The 22926-nt window shown below is 35.5% G+C and overlaps 2 protein-coding genes across 2 annotated transcripts; one reads left to right on the top strand and one right to left on the bottom strand.

Moving 5' to 3' along the window:
- Positions 1–2055: 2055 nt before the first annotated feature.
- On the top strand, positions 2056–3811 carry LOC111390536. The gene is made up of 5 exons (XM_023015594.1): positions 2056–2374; positions 2483–2895; positions 2988–3259; positions 3317–3368; positions 3458–3811. The coding sequence occupies exons 1-5, from the start codon at positions 2056–2058 to the stop codon at positions 3809–3811; spliced, it is 1410 nt and encodes a 469-aa protein (XP_022871362.1).
- Positions 3812–12299: 8488 nt separating this feature from the next.
- Positions 12300–14412, bottom strand: LOC111390584. The gene has a single exon (XM_023015644.1). The coding sequence runs from the start codon at positions 14257–14259 to the stop codon at positions 12346–12348; it is 1914 nt and encodes a 637-aa protein (XP_022871412.1). The 5' UTR covers positions 14260–14412; the 3' UTR covers positions 12300–12345.
- Between the last annotated feature and the right edge of the window lie 8514 nt (positions 14413–22926).

Raw genomic sequence — 22926 nt, 5'->3', positions numbered from 1 at the left:
GGGTGTTGCACACCTTGTAAGATGCAATGGTAGTCTTTCCGAATTTGTGATTTTTGTCTCTTTTTCTATTTTAATTGAAAAATTTTCTATCTCAATTCAGCACAAATGAGGACAATATTTGAACACAAATCAAGCTATTATGATGTTGCCAAAAATGTTTGTAGTTACTTAACTTACAAACATAAGATTTGACTAGATTAATTCTCTTTATATCTATACTAATTAATCATATAAAAGATTTTGCGGAATTTACAAGTAATGTTTGATTTTTATTTTTTGAATGATTGTGATACGATTCTACTGTTTTCTTGAATCTACATTCTTCCAATCACTTTTACGTTCTCCAAAAGGGTACGAGAAAAAAAAAAGATTCTCTCCCACACTTCCACCGGGACATTAATGGATGTCTTGCGCAATTCTCCTAGATCTTATTCATGGACATAGTGTTTTTCCCTATTCAGTCTAAGAAACTATTTTGGCCCTTTCTACATGTACACTACCTAAACTTTTATCACTAGTTCAATTAAATTCCTAACTTTTTAGGAGCTATTAAAATGACTTGATTGGGCTCATATTTCAAGATCCAATAATTAAACTCAATCAAACCAGCCTAAGACTGCCCAATATAATTATCCATGTTTACTTAGGGATGTAAATTTGGCTCGACTCGTTGGGCTCATGGCTCAACTTGGGAAAAACCATAGCCGGCTTGACTTGTGGCTCGAAGGGACCGAGCTCAGGCTCGAGCAGAGCCCCACTTTGAGGCGTTGATTTGAGCCCGAGCTAGCTTGAGCCACACGGGCCGGCCCATGAGCCAAGCCTTGGGAGGAATAAAAAAAAGGGAAAATTTCATATACCAGACAGTAAACAATCCCAATTTCATATTTAAGAGTTTAAGGTTATTGTTTCAAATATCAAAGAATCTTCTATATATATATATGGAGAGAGAGAACAAACCGTTACAAACCAATCCCTTAAATCAAGCTCCAGATTCCTTCTGTGACTGGACTCCTATGATTAGAAACTTACTCCATAGAAGCAGCACCATTATTCACGCAGAAGGTTACAAAACATTTACATAGAATTTTTCTCTCTCCATTCCTTTCTGCCATCTCTGAAACCATAGACCAGTTCACGCCGACTTGTGTCAATATCGTCAAAAAAATCCATGAAGACGGTGACTCGTGTACGTTGCGGATCTACAGAAATGTAAGGTACATAATGTTTCTTTGTTTATGGTTCACCACAGAATATTGCACGGATTGTTCATTTCTGTAACTTAAGTTTCCATGGTTTATGTGATCCAAAAGTGTGTGACCGTGTGCTGCTTGTGAGAAAGAAAATAATAATGTCCATTGATCCATGTTGATAAAAAGTGTCACACAACCTTTAATATCGTTGTGTCCCGCAATATTCGGCTATGACATTAATTTTCCTTATAAATTGTGCAGGATGGATTACGTGCATGTGTGTTTGTTACGTGGATCACAAGTGTCGATGCTTATGGTTGATCGCAATTGTAGCTATACGAAGTTGGTGAACAGTGTCGTCAACGAGTTATGTTTGGATCAATCAAAGGTAGTGGTCACACTTAAGTATGAACTGACAAGTGATCTCCCCCTAGTGTTGATAAAGAATGGCAGTAATGTAAATTCCTACCTCGTGCTGAAGAGCCTGAATTGTGACCCTTCAAAATATCCATTAACTGTTGAGGTCACAACAGTGGATAGACATAAAAAACCATTTGAAATTCCAGCTAGTGTACGTACTAGTGAAGATTTGTTTTCCTTGGTTGATATGTCATCCAACATATTTGAGGCAGCAATTGAAAACGTGGGTCACATATACGAGAGTGATGTGGCAATGGTGAATGTGGCCGGTGGAATGGCAATAAAAATTGGAAGGATATTTCGGAATAAGGAGACACTGAAAATGAGCTTGGCATTCTATGCAATACATAATATGTTTGAATATATGGTCATTCGTTCAGACAAGAAGGAATATCTTGTAAGGTGTTCTTGAGAGGAGTGTAGTTGGATATGTAAATCATCCAAAATGGGTGCAACATATATGTTTAAGATAAGACGGATGGCTGATGGTCACACATGTGCTGCAAATATAGTATTGGGGGCTCATAGACAAGTGACAGCATCAGTTGTGTCCACGTGCATCAAATACAAGTACACTTCATCCCGAACAAGGTACACTCCAAATGATATACGCAATGACATGTTACACAATTATGGGGTCTCATTAAATTATGAAAAGGTCTGGAGATCCCGAGAAAGAACATTGAAAATGCTTAGAGGTGATCCAACGGTTTCATTCATGAAGATACCAAGCTTTTTTTATATGTTAGGTCAAATGAATCCCGGTACGGTCACAGGATTGGAACTTGACAGTCACAATAGACTCAAATACTGCTTCATGGCAATAGGTGCATCAATTAGAGGATGGCAACATTGAAGACCTGTGATTGTAGTTGATGCAACGTATTTGAATGGACATCATGGTGGTACACTGTTCATGGCATGTACGCAGGACGCGAATAATAGCATATTCATTCTTACATTTGGGATTGGGGACAATGAGAACAACAAATCCTGGACATGGTTCTTCGAACAATTGAAGAGGGCATACGAAAATACGAAAGGTTTGTGTTTTGTATTAGATCACTACAATAGTATCAAGAATGCAATAGAAAATGTGTATTCAGGGACATATCATGAGAATTGCTCATACCATCTACTACAGAATCTAAAGTCATATTTTGGCAAGTCGGGTCACAATATAACACAAGCATTCAACTTGACCATTCGTGCATACACCCTAGTAGAATTTGAATATAACATGTGGCAGCTTGATTCAATGAATCCGAAGATTACAACCTATTTGGTAATTGTCTATTGATAGTCACATTGACATACATTTTTCTATGTCGCAGAAAGGATGTGTATGTCATTGTTGTTATTTTTCCTTGCTTGTAGGCCAAAGTGAACTCCAAGAAATGGTCAAGATTTCACATGCCAGCTAATTGGTATTCTACAATGACTCCGAATATGGTAAAATCAGTGAATGCAGTGACAAAAGCAGCGAAGAACTTCCCTATTGTGGCTCTATTGGATTCTTTGAGACAAACTATACAATCTTGGTTTTGTAAACATAGGGACACCGCGTCCGATACTTTCACAAAGCTGTCAGGCAATTATGAGAAAATTTTAAGGGATATGAGTTATGATTTGAGAAACTTCACAGTAATGTTTGTATTTGTGACCTGTCTTTCACGACTATAACTTATCCTCTAATTTGAAAGTAGGTTGACATTAACTGTTACTGGAAATGATATAGTTTTGTGTCATTATTTGCAGGTATTTCCTACAAATCAAACCATTTTTTTTGTTCATGGTGACAGCTCGTCATTTATAGTTGATATGGAACAACGTATGTGCACATGTAGGACATTCAAGTGGATCAATTACGCTGCCCGCACGCCCTGACCATTATTGCAATGATGAAGATAGATGCATATGATTATTGTTCATACTTCTACACGAGGGATGCATACCTCAATGCTTATAAACACACAGTGTTTCCAGTTGGAAATATCAATGAGTGGACAGTACTGGATGAAGTTGTAAACGTAGTTGTGCTGCCACCAAACCAAAAAAGAAGTACAGGAAGGCCATCAGAAAAGAGGAAGAGATCATCTTGTGAAGGGAAAATCATAGTCAAGTGTGGACGTTGTGGTGGAAATGGTCACAATCGCAGAACATACACTAGTTTGGTTCCATTAGGTCAAAGTAAGTCGTAGGTGTAGATGCCTAGAATTAGTAAATGGGTAAATTCAATACAGTATATGACAAACGAACATGCAAAACAATCATTTGTGACTTCGTCATTAAACCTATGCCTTATTGGATGTCACATGTCTTGAATCCTAATGCTAATCATGAAGACGTATAAATGGCATCAAGATTATAATATGTAACTACATTGTGATTTTAAAAACATAAAAACTGAGCAATGTATGACATATACATTTGTGTGTGTGTGTGTGTTTTTTTTGTTTGTTTGTTTGATAAATGGTTGTAACCTGTCACCCAGATAGGTAATTTGCGATCCCGGCATAATATATACGTAGATAAATTTTTTTTGACAACCATTTATATATTTTTTGTTACTAAGTAATGTGTGTGACCTCCTTGAAATCGTAATTTGTAATCGTAATATGATATACAAGTGGGATTGTGAACATAACATGTTTGTGACCTATGATCCCAACATATTATACGTGCGACCTTCTTGCAGATTGCACCTGTGACGGTAATATAATATGCAATTGTGATCATGTATATACTGTCTGTGACCTGTGACTTGCAATGCTTTTGGGATCCCAACATAATATACGTGTGGCCTATTGCACAATACATCTGTGATCATAAAAGGGTATGAGATTGTGACCGTTTACATATTATCTGTGACCTGTGACCTGCAATGATTTTGGGATCCCAACATAATATACGTGTGGCCTATTGCACAATGCATCTGTGATCATAAAAGGGTATGAGATTGTGACCGTGTACATACTGTCTATGACCTGTGACCTGCAATGCTTTTGAAATCCCAACATAATAAACGTGTGGCCTGTTGCACAATGCATCTGTGACCATAAAAAGGTGTGAGATTGTGACCATTCACAGTATGTGACCTGTGACCTGGAATGCATTTGTGATCTCAACATCTTATACCTGTGGCTTGATTCTAAATGAATCTGTGACCAGACTATGACATACATATGTGACCATACGAGAAAATATGTCTGTGACCTATGTACGGAATTAACAACAAAACTGATCTGTGACCTAGCATTCATTTGTGAACTGTAATAATGATTCCATTCAAAAATAAGTCTTCCAAAGTAAAGACCAACTAACAGAAACTAATAAACAATAGGTAATTGAAACTTGCCTCATACCAACATATAGTATGGCATATGCGACATAAAACATTCTAATTAAGCATAAAACGTCAAAAGTATTCTTCTAGATAACAAAAAAACCAAAAATTACGAATGGTCCTTCCATTACAAATGTGGCATCAATAATCATAACATTTTCGAATATCATTTTATGACTATACCCTCCTCGACCTTTTCGTTTCCTCCTTTAGTTGCCTTCTTGATATCACAATGTTTTTACAGCTGTGCAGCTATATCCATCCAGGATCTGGCAGCATCAAACTCTTTGGGCATGGAGTCCAAGTCATTATGAAGAATGTATTCAACATACTTGATAAAAAAATATACCGCAGTCGTGGCTGGAAAAGATGTAGAAAGTTCATTAGCTTTCACATCAACAAGGAGGTCACATTTACAATATTTATGGAAACATATAAATTGGCGAAATATGAGATGATGGTAAGTACCGTACCCGTTTTGCTGTTGTGGAACATCATAACCTAGCACGATCCTCAACTCCATAGAATCACCTTCATCATTATCTAGATCCTTGGTCCATAATCCAATCGCTCTCATCAGGTGAGGGATGACTCTAACGAATGGTTCAACGCCAGCACGAACACGTAAATCCTGGTATATCCGTCTAGCTGAATTGAATATAGACATCGTACGTTCTTTTATGTTAAAAACGGCCAACATCCAATGAGCCTTATTCGTAGGTAAGATTGGCATCAAAACTTGGTCCACTTCAGGCCATAGACAGCTCAAAGGTAGTTGGACACATGTGACATCATTGATGAGCTGCGTATCAGTTAGTAGTACATTTGGATCCTTCTTGAATCAAGGATAGACATGCTTGATGACGGCCTGAAAGTGGGAGTCCATTTTGGTGGCCTTGTTCTTGACATTCTCCCCATACAATGCTAGTTGACGTATGTAGTAAAAGCAAGAGTCCATGTGCTATGACATGAAATGGGAAAAAAATCAGCATGTTATCATTTGTGTGACTTGACATGCATCCGTGATGTGCACTTGTGATCTATGACCTGATATGTAATTGTCTCTATGGCTTCCATATGTGTGTGACTAGCATACAAAATTGACAACATCAATATCTATAAATGATGTGTCACCTATTATGCTTACGTGGGATGAAGAAATTATATCTGTGACCTGAATTAAATAGCTATAACCTGACTAATTTTTTGTGTGATAAGGATATCAATGTCTGTGACCATCCCATTCACCGTGTGCACAATAAATCATGAGGCATTAGTACATCATGCTTCATAAAGTCAGAAACATTATTTGTGACTGAAGGTTACTGTGTTCTGATGAAACAAGGTGATGCCACCAAGTTTTACTGCTGATAACGAATGTTCCAATATAGAAAGGCGACTTAATAACATTGTTGAGATCGTCAATTTTTTCCTACGAGATAAAAAAGAATATCATTGAACATTAAATCATCCATAGGTAAATTTAATGCGGGAATGTATTGTCGAACGTACTTACTTGTTTGTTGGTTTGTAACCTCTGTGAAACCACCTATTAAATGCCGTAACATCAACATCGTCAGAATCTTGATTATAGAGATGAAAGACTATTATATTGTCCGAGCTCTTGCTATGTTTTCCTTCGTTAGAAACGAATGGGGACTGCAATATACGCGCGGGTCTGGAAACCCGCTTCAATGGCAGTCCAGATGACCATGCTGATGATCTCCTGTCATATAGTGAAGTATTAATCACAATAGTTCATGTGTGACCAAGTAATATCTAATCTAATACTCAATTTCTAACTGGTGATTTGGAACAAGTCACCTTCTTATCAGCAACTTCCATGTCCACCACTACACAGGACGTTATAGTATCAGTTTGTTCTTGTAATTGATGTGTTCGAGGCATATCATGCTTGTTAGATACAGTTGAGTAGGCTGGGTATAACCAATCCCCAAATCAAATGATGGCGGTTCCAAGTTCATTGGGTCGAAAGTTTGCACATCGGGGTACATTTTTCCCTTTCTTTTTCTGACAATAGATGCGTCAACATTTTTACCCTACACGAGACACAACCATGAAAAGTTAGTAAGTGCACTAACGACTGCATAAAATGACCTTGGAAATAGATCCTCTTCCTGATTGGATGTAGCTCCAGTACTTTTGATTCATCTATCTCTCTGACTATGTCCATTACTTGATCCATCGAGCTAGTTACTATTGCGGTTACAGAATCAGATAGAAATTTCATATCTGACTTTATCTCCAGCAGGTCAGTCCTGATATTCTCTTGCACACGAACAACGATATTGAGTTTGTAACTACTGTCAGCCTTTATGGACAGTAACTGTTTCCTGGCATCATCAACTTCCGTAGACAACTCCGTATTCTTATTTCGGAGATCAGTAGCATCATTTTTCAAAAGCTACAAAATGGAAAGCATCTGAGAATAAATCAACTACATGTAGAGCATAAGATATTGAAGCATTAATTTGAATGTGACCCTACAGACTGGACTATGACCTACATATTGTGAAAGGTCACACAAAAATAAATCAATGTGGTGGCAGACAGATGCATGTATATATGACTCATGTGCACAAATTGCGTCACATTTGTGTCTACTGAATGACACAATGTACAACGTGATCAGAATTTGTGACCAAGATTGAGGCCACACATATGAAAAGTATGGATATGAAAGTACTTCGAAATCAGCTGTATATGCTACATTGGGTGGAGACATATGAGCAGATGCACCCTCATCCTTCTGTGACTCTACATACATCTTGTCCGGCTCCATCGGAGGGTCCATGGAAGAACGGATGGGAATGATGTCCATTGTCATCGCAGTGGTGGATCAATGAAATCATCGTCATCGTTGTCGTCAATTTCGATATCACTCAATTGACCTAATCGTCCATCAGTAATCATTAGAATGCATGGCTTAGACTTCTTCATAGTTCAATTGATCTTTGAGCTTCTACTGTGGCGTGATAGCGAGGGTTGTTGTGGTTTGTTATATAGAATACCATCCATATACGACTGCACCATCTCCATCTCAGATGGGTTGATGTCCTGAACCTGGAGTTATTACAACAAAATAAGGTAAACTAGTGGTCCAAGCCGAATGAATAAACATTGCGTAATGTGGATTGTGACCAAAAAATGAATAACTTTAACCAGATTATTACACTTGTAGCATTTGCAGCACAACAGAAAAATATGGCCTTAGCTATGTGAATATGATAGTATAATTTATCGTTGACAGTAGAACAAAGAAAGTGTAATGTGAGTGCAAGGTTTGAAGTCTGACCTAATCTGTGACCATATCAAGTAATAAAAAATCAAGTGAATACTTACATCGGGCACGGAGAACACGTCATCTTCGAGTTTTGAAGTAGACAGTAGTTTATCTGAACTCCAGTTCAGTATACATGGGTAATTGCTTCCAATCCTAGAAGTGACAGTCCCATCAAGCCAATTAATGGACTCGTAAATCCAAACTTGAAATGTAACAAGAAGTCCTTTGAGTCTATAATGGGGATTTTGATTCTTCAACCCATCTTTCAAAGAGGTTATGGAAAGATCAAACAACTTTTTCGCAAACGGAAACATCTCCAACCTCTCAAAATCTTCAACAAGAGCAAAAAAATAATTGTTAACAACTTTCTTGTACAAGGTTGAAAAAAGGTATGAAGTTATCAAATAAAGAATCCCAACTTTCACCACTTCATAATCGTCCTCATTTATCATACCAATGAATATATCTCTAACATCTTCGTTTGTGACTACATTCAAGCGTCCAAAAAATTTCTCCTTAATCTTGGAATGTGAATTCTGAAGACTTCTTCTAACATCCTGGCCATGGTATCTAAGACCTGTGACCAAATAAAACTCAGGCAACGAAAAAATGTAAATACCTGCCACCTACCAAAAACCACATCTCTTTCTTGTTTGGTTGCTTTACCTCTCAAAGTAAAAAATAATGAATTAGTTGGGGGTGAACAACTATCTCCTTACAATCTATAAAATAGTAGAAGCATGTCTCAAACAAAATCTGTTTCTGTTTATCGTTGAACTTTGATATAAAATTCGACAGCATGTTCTTGGTTTCATTTGTGGTAATTTTACCAGGAAACCATGCAGATTCCGATATAATAAATAGCCATTCCTACAATAGATGAAAACAGTTGCAAATCAGAACTCAGCATTTGATGCATGAAGTGAGTTCGTGTCACACAAAAAGCAATTGTCATGAAAAAAAAAAAACAAAACCTTGGTTCATGGACCATAGAACTAAGGTCACACAGAAAGGAACCACCCATGCAAAATGCACCCACAGAAATATCGCAGAAATGCTTTGTTCATTGACCATAGAACTAAGGTCACATTCAAGATCGAATTATAAAGAAGAATGCAACAACACATACTCCGAATTCATCATCAAAGCAACTTAAACTATTTCCCATAATTGTGGGCCACATTGCAGATCTTGAATAGGCTTATTCAAGGAGGCATTTGATCGCTTTCGAGGGTACAAACAGGAAAAAAGCATACTGACCACAAAATGCCCAAAAAAATTACATCTTTACTACAAGTGTTGGGTCACAATTAGACACAAAATCATCCATAGTGACACAAATTGCAATGCAAAAAGGGATTCTCGTGCCCAATAATATGGGGTCGCCACAATCAAATTGTAGGACACACTCCATTATCTTTTTTTTTTTTTAATTCTTTCTCTACTTACTGTATTATGGTCACAATTTCAATCTATGTGTGACCACCCATGACACACACACCCAACAAATGTGAAGCACAAAATTTCAACTAACAGAATCATTCAAACTACCGATTTACCTTTCGACCATGAATGCGCGATTTAGATGAGGTACTGGAACCAGAATCGGGCATGGACACTTTACTCCCTTTCATGCTTTTTTCATTTCTGTGCTTTTCTTCTAGAACTCTCACCAATGTTTGGCCGACTTTTCGGATCAACGCTCCTTGTTAAAACCATCTTCAATGTCTGGTTTCGCGAACCAACAATAGCGTCACTTGAAGACGCACGAGTTACAGTGCGATAGAAACCCTACTTCTTACAGTATACTTTTCGGTTTATGGAGTAGCACGCCGTGAAATTGTGGCTGGATTAGAGGTTTGACGTGGGACGATTTTCAATTTTTTTTCATGTAATGGGAGTTAATTATGGATATGTATAATATTCTCTCTCGTGTTATATATATATATACCTATTCAATCTTACCAAAAGACACGTCAACTGATTTTGGTAACTGATATATGTGTGTCTATATTAATTATTGTAGATTTATATATTTTAATTTCCACTAAAAAAATGTAAAAGCTTCCTTAAACAGGCAGCTAATTTATAGCTACAAGTCATGAGACCATGTTCCCATCTTCATGGTTTATTCGATGTAGGTCCTTTTCATTCACTTTTGCTCATTTTCTCCATAAATCATCCAATATCTAGGATCTCCTAAAATAGACAATATAAAGAAAAAATAAATAAATTATCAATACAACAAAAGTACTCCCAAATATCCATTTTTTATGGTCAAAACAAGCATGGGCAGAACCATGTACTGTCCAGTGCAAGCAAATGTCCGCAGTAGACTTTTGGCCCAAGCCCATGGTCAATCCAATTAATTTTTTTTTTTTTTAAGGTATGTTTTTCATTTATTTATAGTCCAGCCCATACACTAATTTACCCCAACTCCAAGTGCACGACGACATTTTCTGACTCTTTCCTCTCAGCAAGAAATTAAAAATTTTCTTTAAATCTGCTCTCGTTTTGAAATATTTTCAAAATTCATTTCTTTTCTAAAACCCACATTTTCTTGGATCCTCAAATTCACAGCAAAAATTTTCTTGATCATGTGATTTTTATGTTTAATATTAAGAATTTTGATTATGTGAATGTTGAATATTGGTAATATTTGTGATGGGTTCTTGAAATTTTGATTTTTTTCAATTAGTTAAACAATTAGTGATGATTTTATGGTGTTCTACCAATTTGTAAAAATTAGTAGTTCTTTTCTTATCAATTGGTACTTAATTGTCACTTGTAGTTTATTTTATTGTGAAGTGTTAATGTAGAGATTCTTTAAAGAAAATATTTCATAGAAAATGTTGATGAGGAGATATCGAATAAAATGGATTTTTTTTTATGTTGCACAACTTGCTACAGATCCTAGAATAAGGAAGAAGATGATTATCTTATTAGTGTTGTCGCTATGTTATTTTTAGCATTGTCATAATATCATTAAATCCATAACCAAAAAGTTCAACTTTGATTAAATTTTGGTCCACACTGAACAAAATTTCTGGCTCCGCCCCTGAAAATAAGTGTGACATTACCATATCTATCAATCACGTTTAAAGTCCCTTCTAGATAGATTTTCAAGAATCCACCACTTCAACTTTCTTTTATACTAAACTTCAACACTATAAAAGGCAATGGACACAATGCACAAGTCCATTACAGTTCTGAAAGGCGCATTTCTTTATCAGTGGTATGGTTTCTTTTTTTCTGGTAGTTTTCAACACTTCCTATGTTGATTTTCAGCTGAAGTCATTTTTGAGTGATGACGATAACCAGTGGCATGAATATGTGCTCTCGTGTAGGTGCAGCCGGGTTGGGAGAGAATTCCAACGTGTTCATGACAGAAGAGAATCGAGCAATGAATTAGGCAAAGCCAATTCCAAAGGTGCGTCTCCCCTCGTTGAAACGTCTTAAGTGACCACCTAAGCGGCGTCCCAAATGGCCTTAGAAGTCTCCCTGTCCAAGCCGGCCTGGTCCATCGTGGCTGCCTGTTTGGACACCACTGCTTCTAGCAAAAATCACAATGCAAAAACAACCGCTTGTTCATTCTCGAGGAAGAAAAGAGGCTATTCGCACTGTATAATAATTTCTCAGAAGTTGCCATCAAAATTCTAAATTTCTGGATGATAGTTATAAATCATATATTTTATACATTGGCAATAGAATCAAGGGGACAACATTATTTCCAAGGAAGTAATCATGTTAAAATCTTAAATAATGGTAATTTGTCTTTTTTAAAGGCCTTATCTTTTAGATCAACTGGTGTAACATAGTATCATAGCATTCACATGATCTGAGTCCAAGTTTTGTTGCCACCTATTTTACGAACATTGCACATGTGCCACAGGTTAGACAAAAAACAATTGAACCCATCCTGCCCCTAAGAGGCAGTGTTGAGGCTCTCTAACAGCTTTAGCTTTTCAACAAGGTGATTCAACTATAGAAAAAATCACAGTATGATATGGTAGTAACATGCAATTAAAGAACGATGATGGAAGATAACATGTTTTTGAATTTAAAATTAATCAATTTTTCATACATCAATCATGAACGACGAGTTTCTGATACAATTCACCAGATATAGCAGATTCCATTACAGTTTCTGGATTTGATGATTCCGCCTTCACATCTTCACCCGACAAATTCCTAACATCTTCTGTTTTAATATTCCCACCTTCCTCCAAGAAAAGTGTTAACAGATTCTTGGAAAATCCACTAACAAGAGCCACCCCATTCTGTGTAGCTGTAACAGGAGTAGCAGATGAGTCCCTAAGGTTCCAAAATACAATCTCAGGCACACTTCTGTATCCTTTTTCCCGGAATTTTCTCTGTATCACCATATAATCCGTCTCCCATGGACTCACAGAGGCCACATCGAACTCCATATCACTAAAGACAAAAACCCTTTTAATCATCTTCTCTTCCGGCAAGTTTTCTTTAACTGCCAACTCCAAAATCTTGTCAAATGCCTTTTGAAAATCAGTATTCATACCGGCATCCATTTCTCTAATGAACTGTGTTTTCGACCTAAGATTGCCCCCGCTAATTAAGTGAAGCTCTGGATATGCACTAAAGGTGATCACATGGCCTTTCCAGGGTTGTTCGCAAAGTTCAGAGACTAGTAGTCCAAGCGCAACTGCCACCTCCATTGGTGTCCCAGACATACTGCCCGAAACATCACAAATTGCAAGGCAATTTGTTAATTTCCCGTTTTTTAACAAGTCATCAACCATTCTTTTCCATTGAAGATCAGCAACTATGGCTGCTCCACTACTACCTTTCAACTTGGCAATTATTTCATGAGGTAACAATGCTCCTGCTGTAATTTTCGCATTCCCTACCTTCACATTCTCAAGATATTCCCTGAATCTTCTGTTGTCACGATGTAAGAAAATATCAGTGTAATTCCTCATAGCAACAGATGCAACCCGAGTGTAAGGAATCAGTTCCCACTGCTTTGCACTCATATACACCTCAGGCAATTTTAAAGCCTGATGCAATGGCACAAGCACTTCTTTTCTCAGCCTGTTTTTCACCTTATAAGCATATTGATCTTCACCGAGGCCTTCATATTCCGCTGTAGATTCACGGGGAAAGATTTTTTCACCTATGCTTTTGCACATCAAAATGGCCTTATCGTATGATGAATCAATAGTGGGACACCATTTTGCTGCAAGACTTAAACTTCTAATCTCACCAGAGTTCAAGAAATCAATATCAGATTTCAGTAACTGCGCAAAAAGGGTTGAAATCTGATCATGCAAAAATCTGTAATTTGCATCTTGATCATACTTTTCGGAGGCCTTTTTTGACATGTTGAACACTTTCAATTTTCTCAATTCTCTTGCTTTCTCCCTTTCCTCCTTCACTTTCTTCATATTTGCCTTGATTCTTTCCTCTCTCGGCACGTTAGCTCTCAACTTCTTCTTCTTCTCCACCTCGGCCGAATCCTCTTCTTTCTCCTCATTTTTCTGAAGATAATAAAGTCTCCTCGCTCTATTCTTTTGCCTTTTCTTCTCTATCCACTCCATCTTCTTGTTTAGTCGAATCTCAGGCCCTTCAAGAAGCCTATAAAGTATCTCAAGAAGATCCTTAAAGTATCCAAACTCTGCGAATGTCCCTATATTGAACGCCAATGTCTTGGGATGGTATTGATGCAACCAAAGTGCAGCTTTGTAGAAATTCTCTTTATCGGACTTGCCAGTGCCTCTAACACCCCTCAAATTTCCCACCAATTTTAAGGTTGTCAAAGAATCATGGTCCCAAGATAGTTTCAAAAGTTCATGGAGAGTTTCACGGGGTGTGTCTGGCACTACATGGAAAAAGAAATCTAGACAAGGGTTGCCCGAAGACAAAAAAGTGGCTGACCCATTTTCGGTGAAGCCCGTAGGGGCCATTTGGGGGGAATATGGGATAACGTTGAAATTTGGGATTTGTTCCAGGAAGTGATCCATAGTTTGGATACACTGACTAAATTATTGACTCTGCTCCTAAATAGACGAAGGAGACTTGGCTGCAACGCCGTCCTGGTGGTGGCAGGAACTTGGCCGGACTAGTGGCTGAAGGAAATGAGATTATTTTGGAAGTATATGATGCATTGACAACGAGGTTAGAGAAATATATATTCTTGTTATTTTCTTGGAGACCAAGGCTATGGGTTGCGACTCTTCTCCACGTATATTTTCTTCGGGACCAAGTCGGTGAAAATAATGTTTGAAAACTGAATTTATAATTTGAATTTGACTTTGAAGTGCTATTATTGACAAGATCATAATGCATTAATTTTGTTTTATAATTCAGAACACGTTTTGACATGTCCAAATTTTTTTAATTAATAGTCAGATGATACATGGTTTTTGTTAAAAAGCATTCAACCCATGTGTTGATCGAATATTCCGTTTAATCATGAATAATAATAACATTAGATCATATACAATTTTAATGATATATATATTCAGATTCCAATACAACTACAGTATCATATTTTATTCTCTTTTTCAATGTGAATCTCCTCAAATACATAAAATACAGCTACAGTATCATATTTTATTCTCTTTTTAAATGTGAATCTCCTCAAATACATAAATAAATAAATTCTAGTTTTATGAAGTAAGAAATATTTTATATTAAAGTAAAACTATACCCCTATTTAATTGTGATTTAAAATCATATTTTTAATATGTTTTGATAAAAGTTGATTAAATGTATTTTTAGAAAGTATTGGATAAATTAATCAGAGTTGAATGTGTATTGCACGTTATTCTAAAATACTTTATAAGTATTATAAAAGTAATACTGGATACCAATTTATTGAAAGGATTTGATGAGTTTCAAAAGAACTAAAGAAAAAAATTTAGGATAGAAATTTTAAAGAAGAAAATTGTAATATCAAATCTCAACTTCCATTATTCAATTTTTTTGTAATGATGAAATACTACAAATTAGCAATATTTTTATATTACATTTGGTACATAAAAATTAATTAATTGCTAATACATATATTTTAATACTCATTATTCCTAGATAGATGAATAAAAATAAATTTATCTATGATAACACTATATTAATGTAAATTAAGATTTATCATTCATTGAGTCTAGATTAATATAAATATTAATTAATTGAAAATTAATAACATGAAATTCATCTATGACAATGATTTTTTTAATATTTAGTACATATTAAAACGAAAAGTAAGGTATATTGAAACAACTGAATTGTAGTATGGTCAAAATCGTCTAAAAATTGATTCTCACTTGATGTCATATTTAATATACCATAGAAATAGATTAGGTTAAATACATTAACACCACAATTTTTGTTAACTACACTACATTTTTATTACAATGCAAACTCCTAAAATTTTCTTATTTTTACACTTATTTTCTCAACTTTTTTAATACACACACACGCATGTGATTAATCTTTTATTAATTTTCACATCTTGTCTATAGAGATAATTTTCATCCAAAAATATTTGGTATGAGAGCCGAAAAGGCGTATTTCTCTCTCGCTTTTTAAATAATCGAAATAAATAACTAATATAAAAGTTAAACAAAAATTTGTCCATCTTTTCAATGCACGTTAGTTGAATATTTGGATGAAAATTATGATTAAAGACAAAATATGTTAATTAATTAAAGGTTAAGAGTGACAATTCGACGTGAAAAAAGTTGAGGATATAAAAATAAAGGTGAGCAAATATTGAAAACCTTTCTTGTGAATAAAATGTGGTGCGCACAATTATAAAAAAAAAAATGTTGTGGGGATATAATTACCATATAGATTAATAACTTTGACTTACATTAAAATCTAAATTTTCATCCTTACCAAACAGAGATTATATTCAATACAAGGCGTTGAAAACATTCAATTCAATGCACGTAAAAACAAAAGCAAGGGCTGGTTAAATTATTGCGGAATATCCATTTTCTGAGCAAAATCGGATACCGCAGAGTTTATTGAGAAAATTGTATCATGTTTCTCACTAACACAATGTATTAAAATATCCAATGCAAGAAAACGAAAAGTACCATGTTGCACTCATAAGTTAGACTATATATCGTATTTGATTTTAATATCATCTAGTTCAAAGTTTGAACAAATTTCTCCTTCTTTTCAAGTCTAAGTTTAGGACCAATATTATGCATATCAATAAAGCTTTAAGTACAGGAAAATTTTGATAGAATTGATACCTACGCTAGCATGGCCAAACCTGATTGGCCTTATTTCCCCATCTTCCAATGTAAAATGGGAAGAACGCTACTACAAGTTTTTGGAAAATTCTGAAATCATGGGAGGCACAGATTCTAACTATGTTTACTGTGGTAGCTCTGCTTGAGTTGTTACTTGTTTGACTTCTTTATTCTCCTTGATACAATGTTGTCATACCAAATGTCGTCTGTCAAAATTACCTGTAAAAAAAACAAAAACAAAAAAAACAACTTTACCTATAGCATGATTGTATGCATATATGACAAGTCAAGAAAAACATTAAGACACATATGGTCCTATGCAGCACACATGAAAAGTAAAATAATATCTTTCGAAGAATAAGATAACGATTTGACCACTCATTCCTGAGATTTGGCTTCAATTTCGTATGAGACCATCCTTAGCCACGAATAATCAATTTAATCACAAATGCGTTTATTAATTTAATCATTATCTATGAATAGAAGGTAGCGAGACTTCAAGCAAGCAATCCTAGCTAATGAATTAAGCCAAATCTCCTCCAAAATTTCTTGATCACTCTATTTGCCTAACTTGAAGTGTCTTCAATCATTTGCATTCCTTCCTTGTAATGGACAAGGAGATTGATCAAATCATGTTTTATAGAAATTTAACATATATTAACCAAAAATAATAATAATAAAATTAAAAATTAATATTAAGTTGCCACGTTTGTTTCAAGTAACGTACTTTTAGTTGTTCATGTGACACTAGAAATCTTGTACTGTATGTCTGTAACATATATTCTCATGCAAATAATCATGCAATGAATTTAAAATTTAAAATTTATATTATTATATGTTGAGAAAAATAGTAAAAAATTTAAAAACTCACATATAATCATTTGTTTACAGGATAGGAAAGGGTCGTACAATTTGTAAACCTTGCCATGCTACAAAATGTGGCAAACAAAGGAAGAAAACTATCCAAATAGCACAAAATTTTCACGTGCATCTATCTCTCTTTTTAATTCACTACATGAGAATTTGATACCTAAATTTCCAACTACACTTTAGGATGAACCATGCTGGAGTGACAGATTTTGGGGACAGGCCAATTTGGCGCCCCCTTATTGGAGGAGCAAAATTCTGTCAAAAAAATTTGTTTTGAGCAGTTTAATCCTTTTAGCATTATTTTCTTATGATGTGCAATCTGCATATCTTCTTAATTTCGATTAAGCTACTGAGAACCAATTAGTATAGAAGTAAAAATTTACTATATATTGCACTTTTTCATTGAAGATCTCCTTATTTAAGTCCATCTGACCTCAAAGTCTCTGTTAATTCTCTATAATCCCATGATGTTTAGAGTAATGCTTTATGATCTCTATTTAAGTTCATAATAATGCAATAAATCCAAGGTCAATCTCCACTAACCAATTTTTGAATACGATTCAAGTATTGATCCAGAAAAAATATTCTTAGTTAAGGGACAAATTATTCAACTAGGATCGAATTAGATGTCAGTATAATTCATCAAATAATTAAATTAAAACATTCACAAATGCAAGTTAATTCTCATCAATATTAAAAACTAAAACTGATCGATAATCAAGTAAAAGAATCTACGATGTTAAGGATTTCACTTAAATCATCCAGAAAATAATTTCTGTTTGATAAAATTTGCAACTACAAAGCAGATGAATCTAGGGTCAACTGGACCAAGACCCAGTTGAACAAGTAGGGTGACAGATCGAGGTTCATTTCAATTTTTTTATGAACTATTTTTTAGCTATAAGCAGGGCGCATATATTTAACGAAATAGGGCGTTTGAGCGCTGACCTCGCTAAGAGCTTCCCACTTGCTTGGTTGCTCGAGCACCACTTGGCGCTCCCTTCCTGTGAGGCCGCCGCTCCAATGGCAGTGCCATCCGAGGTAAATTTGTTTCCTTTATTCCATGCAATTTAAGATGCTCTTTCCATTTATAATGCTATTGTTAGGATTTGGCAAGTACTCAGCCCTTCGTTGCAAGTTTGATAATTTAGACACTATTATAAATACAATATCTTTGTATTCTTTCTCTATATTATAGTGAATTCTTTTTTTCTCTACCAAATTCCTTCTGTTCTTATTGTATCGTGATCTTTACTTCATATAATCTCGTCCTTAATTCCTAATTGTATCAAGTGCATGATGAGACGAATTATGCAGTGCATGTACTGCGTTGTGGCAATCTAATTGAACCACAGTGATGTTGAAGCCGTGAGTTTGAGCGAATTCTAACCCCTTCCGAGATGGCTAATATTTCAGTTAAGTATAGTGTAAAAGGTGAACAAAACCTTTTCATTGAAAGCTGCAATACACTTATAAAGTTTAGTCATTTATAAATGATTTATAAGATTTGTCAAATGGAGACAAAGTGTGGATCCCAGATAAAAATAGTGAAAGTGTGTTTTCTAAAACCCCAAAATGCATCTTTTGGGTTGTCCAAGTGGTGTGCTCCTACTAGCCAATTCCACTTCACTTGGATTTGTGTTTTCTCTTGTGAATTTTGGTCCTTAGATCAAATCCATTGGTGGTGAGCCTTGGTATAAATGTTTACCCACGTGATGGAAGTTTGAGAGATTCTTCAATTGGTCATTCTTCTTCTGGGCTCTCTCTCTCTCTCAAGTCACTGCAGAGATCTTGCAATTGTTTTTCCCCTTGTAGTTTTCTGATATTTTGGCAGGTAATTAGTATAGAATTGTAAATAGGATATTGGCAGGTGGGTGGTCTATAGTCTTGTGGTATTTGTGGGTGATTGCTAGTAGCCGTGATCGGAGGTTTTCGAGGCTTGTTTGGTCTTGCTTTGGTCAGTGTTAAACTTTTAAGGGCAATACTACACTATCTAGGTCATATGTGTTGATTAGGTGTTGGGTGTTGTGAGATCTTTGAGATTGATGATCGAGTCTTGAGTTCTTGTGTCGGTTAGATTGTTGTACTCATATCTAAACCCTCTCTTGGGTGGTTCTTTGCATAGTGATGGGCTCGATTCACCTTTGAGCCCCTCAGATTAGGCTTGGCCGAATTGGGTGAATAATTCCTTGGCTTTTTTACTTTCTACTCGTGATATATGTTGTTGATTGATCTTTTTATGCCACTGCAATCGTGATATCGATTTCAATATAAACTGGTATTTGACTATTTGGGTTCGTAAATCCCCAACAAACTGGTATCAGATCTTGCATTGGGGTTCCTAAGCATTTTTCAATTTTTGAAAAAAAAAATTATCAATTGAAAATCATCCTTGGTGAAAAAAAAAATCAAATTTTCAAGTGATCTGCAATTTGTGAAAAATTAGTTGTAGACATTTTTTTCTCAGGTCATATACTGAGGTTCTTGAAATTGGATCGGTGAAATCTCTGGGGTGCACACTAGTGAATTTTGTAGACGGGTTTGGTAAAGATATTTGACATTATATTCTCTTTCAAAGCGCCTACTGATATTGTTTGATCAAGTTTTTCAGGTTAAATTACTATATTGGTTCCACTAAATTGGAGGTGGACCTGCTGGACTTTGTAGCTTCTTGATAAGGAATTGGATATAGAAAGATTAAAACTGTTGTTCAACAATTTTGGTGAGATCGTTTAGTCCTGTGGTATTTGTGGCTGATTGCTAGTAGTCGTGATCGGAGGTTTTCGAGGCTTGTTTGGTCTTGCTTTGGTCAGTGTTAAACTTTTGAGGGCAATACTACACCTATCTAGGTCATATGTGTTGATTAGGTGTTGGGTGTTGTGAGATCTTTGAGATTGATGATCGAGTCCTGAGTTCTTGTGTCAGTCAGATTGTTGTAGTCATATCTAAACCCTCTCTTGGGCAGTTCTTTGCATAGCGATGGGCTCATTCACCTTTGAGCCCCTCAGATTAGGCTTGGCCGAACTGGTTGAATAATTTCTTGGCTTTTTTACTTTCTACTCGTGATATATGTTGTTGATTGATCTTTTTATGCCACTGCAATCGTGATATCGATTTCAATATAAACTGGTATTTGACTATTTGGGTTCGTAAATCCCCAACAAACTGGTATCAGATCTTGCATTGGGGTTCCTAAGCATTTTTCAATTTTTGAAAAAAAAAATTATCAATTGAAAATCATCCTTGGTGAAAAAAAATCAAATTTTCAAGTGATCTGCAATTTGTGAAAAATTAGTTGTAGACATTTTTTCTCAGGTCATATACTGAGGTTCTTGAAATTGGATCGGGGAAATCTCCGGGGTGCACACTGGTGAATTTTGTAGACGAGTTTGGTAAAGATATTTGACATTATATTCTCTTTCAAAGCGCCTACTGATATTGTTTGATCAAGTTTTTTCAGGTTAAATTACTCTATTGGTTCCACTAAATTGGAGGTGGACCTGCTGGACTTTGTAGCTTCTTGATAAGGAATTGGACATAGAAAGATTAAAACTGTTGTTCAACAATTTTGGTGAGATCGTTTAGTCTTGTGGTATTTGTGGCGGATTGCTAGTAGCCGTGATCGGAGGTTTTCGAGGCTTGTTTGGTCTTGCTTTGGTCAGTGTTAAACTTTTAAGGGCAATACTACACCTATCTAGGTCATATGTGTTGATTAGGTGTTGGGTGTTGTGAGATCTTTGAGATTGATGATCGAGTCTTGAGTTCTTGTGTCGGTCAGATTGTTGTAGTCATATCTAAACCCTCTCTTGGGTGGTTCTTTGCATAGCGATGGGCTCATTCACCTTTGAGCCCCTCAGATTAGGCTTGGCTGAACTGGGTGAATAATTTCTTGGCTTTTTTACTTTCTACTCGTGATATATGTTGTTGATTGATCTTTTTATGCCACTGCAATCGTGATATCGATTTCAATATAAACTGGTATTTGACTATTTGGGTTCGTAAATCCCCAACAAACTGGTATCAGATCTTGCATTGGGGTTCCTAAGCATTTTTCAATTTTTGAAAAAAAAAAATTATCAATTGAAAATCATCCTTGGTGAAAAAAAAATCAAATTTTCAAGTGATCTGCAATTTGTGAAAAATTAGTTGTAGACATTTTTTCTCAGGTCATATACTGAGGTTCTTGAAATTGGATCGGTGAAATCTCTGGGGTGCACACTGGTGAATTTTGTAGACGGGTTTGGTAAAGATATTTGACATTATATTCTCTTTCAAAGCTCCTACTGATATTGTTTGATCAAGTTTTTCAGATTAAATGACTATATTGGTTCCACTAAATTGGAGGTGGACTTGCTGGACTTTTGTAGCTTGTTGATAAAGAATTGGTATAGAAATATTAAAACTGTTGTTCAACAGTTTTGGTAAGATCGTTTATATTTTTTTTAATTCAATTTAAAATCTCATGTTGGTTTCTTATTGTTTAATGCAAATTGGAATTTGTTGCTGCATGCTATATTGATTTATGTTGTAATTTGGATAGCATAACTGTTAATTGACAAATTACACGTTATTGCTAAGTATTACAAATACTAGACTGCATAACTTTTAATTGACGAATTATTTGTTATTGCTGGTTATCATACATGCCAGCAGCACACATTGTTCACAATAATCTAACTTTTCTTTTCATCCGTTTAATTCTGAAACTGTTTCATGACTTATCTGGAAAACTTAAGTGTTTTTCAAAAACATTTTCTGCTTAGTTTTTGGGAATCTGAGATTACCAAATGGCCTCGACTTCACTCCACCCTTTCATTGAATTTGTTATGGGTTCAAGGTTAGAACTGTCTCAATTCAATGGAAAGGGAGATTACTCGATATGGAAGCAGAAAATGAGGGTTATTTTAGTCCAACAAAGGGTTGCTAAAGCCCTTGATGATCCTGAAAATTTTTCTGTTGAATTAAAATCTAAACCCTCAGAAATTGAGGAAATGAATGAAATTGCATACAGCTTTATAATTTTGCATTTGTGTGATGATATTGTTAGACAAGTTGATGAAGCTAAGAATTCTAGGGATTTATGGACTGCACTTGATGCTTTATTCCTAACTAAAATATTGCCAAATAAGATTTACCTTTTGTAGAAATTGTTTAGTTTTAGGATGGGCCCAAGGAAGGACTTAGAAGTGAATCTAAGTGGTTTTAGTATAATTGTGAAGAGTCTTGCACATAATGATAAGAAATTTGATGATAAGGATTTGGCTATCATCTTATTGAATTCTTTATCTGACTCTTACAAGGATGTGAGAAACGCATTAAAATACTCAAGGGACAAATTATCACAAGAAATTGTAATAGATGCCTTAAGATCAAGAGACTTAGAGGTTAAAAAGGAATCAAGAGATGCTAGGAAAGAAATTATGTTTGTAAGAGGGAGAAGTAAAGAGAGAAGATAACTTTCAGGTGAGGAAAGTAAAGGGAAAATCAAAGAGGAGGTCTAAATCTAAAGATAAAAGTAACAAGACGTGTTATGGTTGTGGGGAGCTAGGACACTTT

The sequence above is a fragment of the Olea europaea genome, unplaced genomic scaffold, assembly GCF_002742605.1.
Source record: "Olea europaea var. sylvestris unplaced genomic scaffold, O_europaea_v1 scaffold69, whole genome shotgun sequence".
In the NCBI taxonomy this organism is placed as follows: domain Eukaryota; kingdom Viridiplantae; phylum Streptophyta; class Magnoliopsida; order Lamiales; family Oleaceae; genus Olea; species Olea europaea.
This window is presented reverse-complemented; position numbering and strand designations above follow the sequence as displayed.